The 7,322-nt window shown below is 44.7% G+C and overlaps 1 protein-coding gene across 1 annotated transcript; it reads right to left on the bottom strand.

Moving 5' to 3' along the window:
* Positions 1 to 3,562: 3,562 nt before the first annotated feature.
* On the bottom strand, positions 3,563 to 6,744 carry LOC134191700 (uncharacterized). Its single transcript, XM_062660311.1, has 3 exons — positions 6,570 to 6,744; positions 6,361 to 6,495; positions 3,563 to 3,729 (listed from the first exon to the last, which is right to left on the bottom strand). Exons 1-3 carry the CDS (start codon positions 6,675 to 6,677, stop codon positions 3,652 to 3,654), a joined length of 321 nt encoding a protein of 106 aa, XP_062516295.1. The 5' UTR covers positions 6,678 to 6,744; the 3' UTR covers positions 3,563 to 3,651.
* Between the last annotated feature and the right edge of the window lie 578 nt (positions 6,745 to 7,322).

Genomic DNA, 7,322 nt, shown 5'->3' on the forward strand with positions numbered 1-7,322 from the left:
CACAAACACAGAGCTTCTTGAAACTAGACCGATCTGGTTGAGCACAACAAATAATAATAGATAATTAAAATATATAAATCAAATATTATAATAATAAATATATAAATAATAAACTAGTGCAAATCATACGTGCGTTAAACTGAAATAAGCGAACTGAAAGCTGTTGCAGTAAGTTGCTGACTGCCCTACTAAAACTTATTCTGCTCTTTGCTGTGGTCTTGGACGCGATAACCTTCAAAGTGGCAAGACTGGAAGACGTCCACAAACCAAAAGACTCCACCATTATTGGGTAGAAGTAACCTCCTGCCGCATTGACTTCGCTGTCGTGTCGATGGTCTTTCTCTTCTTCACCGGCCATTGCAGCGGCTCCAGCAGAAATGGCGGATTTAGCGACATACGCCGGCTGCATGGTGTTTCTTATCGAAACGTCGAAATAACCTGGTCGTCCATCAGCGAAATCTGGATGAAAGATATCTCCAGGGCGGCTATTGCTGTCTGAACCACAACGTTGCTCGAGCTGAGCGCCTTCGTTATCCACCAGTAATGCGTGATGTATGATGTCCCTCAGTGCATCGTGGCGTCTAGAACGTAAAGAACCGTGACCACATCCAAGAAGATGGTCGCCAAAGCAATCAATTACACGCCCACAGGAACAACGTATTGATTGTAAAGGAGAAATAATCGGAATTCCAAGCCATAGCTTCAGAGCAACTGTGTGTGTGTATATATATATATATATATATATATATATATATATATATATATATATATATATATATACGATATGATATGATATGCAAGCAACGTTATAAACTATCTCATTTGTGCTGTGCAATTAAAGGGGAACTCCAACGGAAATACACTCAAAATGTAGGCTTTAGATTCGTGCTGCGCTACTTTCAGGCCACCGTCGTCGTGGTAGCGGAGAAAACGCGTGTTAGGTACGGAGCATGCGCTAGACTGATACGTCATTGGCGCTAAGCACAAATGAATTGCCTCTGTATCTCAGTTATCTTGCCAATAAACTACACAAAAACTAAACAGGAATGGTAACTATAGAGGGATCTTGTATTCTAAAGCCCTAGAAGAGCTCTTTGTAACAAAAATAGGATGCTAGCTAGACCGTTTCCTCCCAAGCAGACTTGACGCTCTTCTCTCACAGAAGATGACGCTACCGCATAGCGCAGCCTTCGCTCTATTGATCTACGATGAGAAACACGCACAAGGTTCAAGTACGTCAAGGAAGCGTAGACATTAATTGCGTAGGTGAACACGCCCCTTCTTGTTGTTCTCTGGTCCTACGTCCACGTCAAATTTAGGTAGCAGTCCAGTGTGTTCAGCTTTGGCGATCAGCATGGCTTCTAGATGTCTCATGAGCCGCGCTAAAATCTATAGCTACAGGTTGAGTATCCGGGAATGACGAAGGGCGGTATATTGCAATGGTCACGAGTCTACACTGTGCAGGATGAAACAACTTACGTACTACAGTACTAGCTACACCGTCTACATCATTGCGCTCGGGTAAAAGTCTAAGGCTCAATCAAAGCCGTTCTGTACCTTAATTAACACTTCGCCCAGCCGCTGTTTGAAAGGGGCGTGTCCGCGTATACAGGGAATCCGACAGAAAACTCTGTCAGATTTATAGATGTTTTGTGGGGTTTTCTAGGGCGTGCCTACGTAAAACCACAAAGCTTGAAACTCCACACCTCTTGAACCACGCCTTCTGCCTTACATTTCGGTTGCAAGAAGCGCTGCCAGCATTTTGCAGCGTACATCGTAACCCTCTCCATCTCTAGACTCATCTACAACTGAGAAAAACTGAACTACGGCACGACTTCGTAGTGCAGTCCACTACCCACCGTAAAATCCTGAAACATCCCAGACCCCTTGCATAACCCTAGCACACCCTAGAATTAATTAATTAAGATTGCCAAGTTACCGGTATACAATTGTGGACCAGTCGCAACAGTCATTACTGATTTGGTGAAGATCGTTCCAAAGATGGCAGCAGAACAATTTAGTGCAAGTTAGCAATTCGTCCATCTTGTATATACATGCCAATCTCGAGAATGTTTCTCAAGAAATTTCTCACAGCCCTGGCTTCATGAACAGTGCACAAATTAACTTGCGCTACAGCTTATTGGTCTTGCTACAAATTGTGAGAAAGAAATCAAATACCGCACTGTGGGCACGAGCAAGGTATTAGAATTCCGAGGCACCTCGATCACTACATATTTGTAAATTGTAAACTATTCAGTGAAACTCAATTGTTTTACATCCTAAAGAGGAATGTACTTTTCCTATTTCTTTCTCTTCCTCTAACCTTTTGGAAGACAAAAAAATTTTGGAATGTTTTGTTGGCCATGTCAATTTGCTACCCTGTGTGCACTCGTGGTCCAAGATCACGCCTACCAAACAGACTGATAGTGTTTACTTTCATACTTAGCGGGCAGTAGACTAGCAATTAGAATGATTTAGAGACTAAAAAGCTACCACTCGGAGCCTGACAAGATGTGACCGATAGGCAGCATCAGCAGTAGGATCAATGAGGATGACTCCAAGAGAACCTCATATTTAAACCCTCTGAATGTTTCTCTTCGTAGATTGATAGAACGAAGGCTAACCCTAATTACCGTTGAGTTTTATTGCGCTAGCCTCATCTTCTGTGAGAGGAGATCTAGAGGGTCAAGTCTGCTGGGAGAAAACGGCGTTTAGCTAGCATCCTACTTGCAAAGAGCTCTTCTAAGGCGTTAAAACACAATATCCCTCTATAGTTACCATTCCCGTTTAGTTTTTGTGTACTTTACTGGCAAGCTAGCTAGGCTATGCAGCTAATTCAGTTGGTGTAGGTGGAGCTTAGCGCCAATAACGTGTCAGTCTGGCACATGCTCTGTACATAACCCGCGTTTTCTCCGCTACCAAAGCGACTGTTAGCCTGAGCACGAAGTTTCACGATAAAGCCTACATTTGAGATTACGCTGTATTTCCGTTGGAGTTCCCCTAGAGATCCGATGAAGGGACATCGTGTGAGCCTCGTGTATTGCACTAGAAAAGAACACCATGCATGGGTACGAGTCTACAGTGTACTACCTGTAGGTAGACAATGTACTACTTGTTTCGATAATTTTATGTTGGCACCAGGCAATGAGTGCTTCCCAAGACACACCCCAGCTAGTAGCTTGGACAATAATTATCTGAACACTTGAAGAGGTTTGTACGTAGAGTCTAGAGCCAATCATGTACGCTAGCTATAGAGATTGAGATTTAGCAAATATCGCTATTTGAGAGATCATCCCTACACATGTACTACACTAGAGATAGAACCGGTTTGCGGAAGTCTATCCAAAGTACACCACAGTATACTAGAGAACAGATAACGATAGTCGTGAATTTCAGAGAGCAGCCCTACTATACTATTTACGTAAGTCTCGGCAAAGGCTCGCGTGTTTTTCCGAGTATACATGACAGGTCTAGGGCTGTTGAACTTTTCTAGCAGATAATTTGGCAGTGTACGTATAGCTCCATGCACTAGAAGAGTAGTGAGACATTGACACCTGCACGCCATGACATCTAATACAAGCAGAACACACTACTCAGCAAAATAGCATCAGCAACCAATTCAACTAGAGTGCTACGCATGCGTGCATTACACTAAAACACTAGCAGCAGTTCAACTGTATTTGAAAGCAGCTCTCGCTCACATCTTCTCTGTCTCGTTGTGAGGGATATCTGTAGATAATTAGAGAATGAGAGACAAATCATGTGCATTCATGCATATGTGCAAAGTTGATCTAACTAAACTGAATTGAGGTAGACCTGGTCACCTACTGACCATTCTAGCAAACATGAAGACATGCAGCTCGCGTCAGTGTTTCCAGAATACGCATGCAACGTCCATGTCCGTATACACAGCGTACTAACAAACCCATGGCATCAAGACAGCTCTCGATTACTATGCGAGTACCATACGTTCCGACTCTTCCTACTCGGCGAAACGCTATTTAGGGCACGTTTTAAGTGTCAAAACATGCAAGATAGACTTTTGTATTTGTAGGCTAGTCATTCTGAGGTGGAGGTTTCATTCTGCTGCTTGGGTCACTCAGGGGCGTACCGTGGCCATTGGAAGTGGGGGGGCTGAAATACCCGAACACTGACACGCCCCTTTGACAAAAATTGTATTGAGACGACATGGTGTCAGTGAAGTAGTGTTGATCACGGAAACCGATGTCTGCAGCCTAGTGTGAGACACGCATGCTCGGCCTCGAACATCCAGACTGTAAACAGACGCGCACGTTTACAAAAAGCTACGTAACGCTAGTTTTCACCTGACAAAATGGGAAACGCCCACAAAAACTGGGGGGGCTATAGCCCATTTAGCCCATGCCACGGTACGCGCCTGGGTCACTCCACACTGCTGGTGGGGTAATTCATTCTAGGCAGGCGGGATTGGAGTCTAATTCATTGTGGGGTTATTCATTCTGCTGGTAGGGGTTCGCTGCTGTTGTAATTCATTCTGCTGGTGCGGTTACCTTTGTCTAAGGCCTGTCCACACTAAACCAGAATGGCGACTCCACGCGTTGATACAGCGACGTAAGGTGAGCGAGAATGAAGACGAGTGAGCAGGACTAGATGTTCCGACTACATTCGTCGCGTACGTGAAGGTAACGCCCACCTATTTCTAATTGGATTCAAGCGATCGCGATTCGAAACCACCTTCCGATGTGGATTGGATTTATCGAGATCGGATCGAGCGATCCAGCTGACAGAGTGGACAGGCTTAGAGCATGCATGGCTGTAGCCTGTAGAGATATGCAACACACTGCCCGAAGCCTGAGCGCTTGTAATTACCAACGAGATAATTGACCAAGCCCAAGGCAGGTCGATTATGCTAAGCCTCCCAGCTGAGCTTCAATAACATATTGATAGATCCCGTTACAAACCATGCTCTAATTGCTGTCGAATATGTCACGTGACAGATAGATCCTACATGTAGTGTGATTGGTGAAATTAATTAATCCGATAGCAATTTCGAATTTCTCATTAATGCATGTGTTCACACTAAGGTTTAGAACTGGGTTAGCTACTGCTTAGCATAACCAATTAGAATATATCAGGTCAGTTTACGACAGGAATGTGGGTTAGTAGGGCTAGCCTAGACCTTCCGAAATGTAGAGTTAGCGCTGGGTCTAGCTGGGGTTAGCGCTTGTCAAAACAGTCCAGTTTATTCATATTTCGTATCACAGCAATGCATCAAAGGAGATTGCTCTACTTTGTGTTGGTCTGGCAGTGTTTCTTGAGCAAATCGAATCAGCAGTACGACTTGCAGAATTCTTTAGTGAAAGACTGTGTCGCATCCGTAGATTCAGGCAACTGCTGCTGTTCTATCACACACATGTGGTCCCTACGCCTAGACAAGGCACTCGAAGACGGAAAGCGGTCGGAAGACGTTCCAATTCTTGCGCGGGAATTGAGTAGCGTAGCTTGAGTAATGATACAAGTCTGCTAGAGTTCACACAACCTATCGTGACTAATTGGAGGCATTCAACTGGATGAGCTCAAGCTCAACATGTGGGAATACGCCTACCTTGCGCATAGCACAGCAGGGTGTTATGACTAATTAGCGCAAACCCGGGTTTGCTAACCCAAGTGTGAACACGGCCATTAGAATGACTGACACTTCCAGCCGTCCAAACGTTTTGCTGTGCAGCTAGGTAACTAATTGCAGACCACCTTGTAATGTAATTACTATTACAGTCTTCTTTAATTAACTCGTCAATTATGTAGTTACTAAGTCCTCAGGCCTGGAGTTACTCATTCTGCTGGAAGCGTACGTACATCAAGACACAGTCGAAATATTTAGGTCATCATCATCATCATCATCATCATCATCATCATCATCATTATCATCCTCATCATCAATCAACTGAGACAAATTCCGGGATCGAAGCGAGCCAAATATGCTGCAACATGAAAACGTCTGACAATGAATTACCCCACCAGCAGTCCGAGTAACCCTACCAGCAGAATGAAACACCCTGCCTCAGAATGACTAGCCTCAAAAAGTCTATCTTGCACTTTGACACTGACAACGAACGCGCCATAGATTTTTGCACAGCAATGCGCCGGTGACAGGCGTCAAGACGATCATAGAGCATTATCTAATGAGATACTGTAGTATCAAGTTCTTGTTTAGATAGATGTTCTCATAGTGTGTAGCAAGAACAAAGCACCCAGTAACTGTAAAGTGAATGGAAATTTCAGCCGACTGCGTGTACACTGACCGGACCTAGCGCAAAGTCGCTCAAGCGAGGGCTGTGTACGATCTAGCATTGATTTCATGGACTCTGCACGTATGCTCACCAATGTTTGAGACTTCTGCTTCTCTTTCATCATCTTGATCGTTTCTATTTCCACGTCAATCTCATTCGCTTTCGCGTCAACCTCAACTTTTTCCGAGTCGACACCATCCGGCCTTTCCACCGCATTCTGTTGAATCTAGATTTGCGACAGCAGCATGTGATGGTATCTATACTGGATAGTCTATCTAGAGTGAGTCAACCTAGACTGACCGCAAGGCCACTGCTACGGCGGCGGCGGCGACGTTTCCAGCCTTCACTGCCTTGAATGCACATCAGTCCGATGGCCAGAGCCAATATCAGCACTCCGATGCGAGCCATTGACAGTGCACAGCCGATTCGACCGTCGGTATGCGAGAAATGTTTCAAGTGTAGTCCTACTAGACGATGTTAGGGGGCGGAGCTCCTAGAGCATGCGCAATTTCGAGGGTAACACGCACCTTTTGCACCTTACTCTTCGGAAAGCTATTGCTACGCGCAACCATTGCTGTACGCAAAGACAGCTCGTCTACTAGACACAATGTTACACGAACAATTTAAGTTTACTGCAGCTAGCTAATCATAAATTGGCTCTAGACTAGAGCTAGCACGTTGTGGAACAAGAACAAAGCATTCTATAGAGTGGAATATGGAAGTGGAACCCAATAATGAATAATACAGCCAGACTTAACACCCTAGTACGTCTAATTAGATAAGAAGACGTACGGCCGCTCATGCACACTATCTAGAGAACTAGATGAGACCGATGCCGTAGAAAGCGCTTGTTCAAACATTCTCTTTGTATACGCGCGCTAATAATGTTTTCAAATAGCCTGTTTACTGGCTTCTTGGGACTGCTGCTCTTTCTTTCATCATCTCCATTTCCTCGTCAATCTCATTCCTTTTTACGTCAACCTCAGCTCCCTCCAAGTCAACAGCAGGCGCCTCTCACCGTCGCTGTGAACGAGGCTACTACCTATGGCGCGT

Source organism: Corticium candelabrum, chromosome 16 (assembly GCF_963422355.1).
Source record: "Corticium candelabrum chromosome 16, ooCorCand1.1, whole genome shotgun sequence".
In the NCBI taxonomy this organism is placed as follows: Eukaryota; Metazoa; Porifera; class Homoscleromorpha; order Homosclerophorida; family Plakinidae; genus Corticium; species Corticium candelabrum.

Bases quoted from the DNA above. Each gene is read 5' to 3' on its own strand.
- LOC134191700 (XM_062660311.1), bottom strand. From the start codon at position 6,677: ATGGCTCGCATCGGAGTGCTGATATTGGCTCTGGCCATCGGACTGATG. The intron at 6,496-6,569 runs GTCAGTCTAGGT...TCGCAAATCTAG, and splicing joins GCCGTAGCAGTGGCCTTGCG to ATTCAACAGAATGCGGTGGA. The intron at 3,730-6,360 runs GTGAGCATACGT...AATTATCTACAG, and splicing joins AGCAGAAGTCTCAAACATTG to ATATCCCTCACAACGAGACA.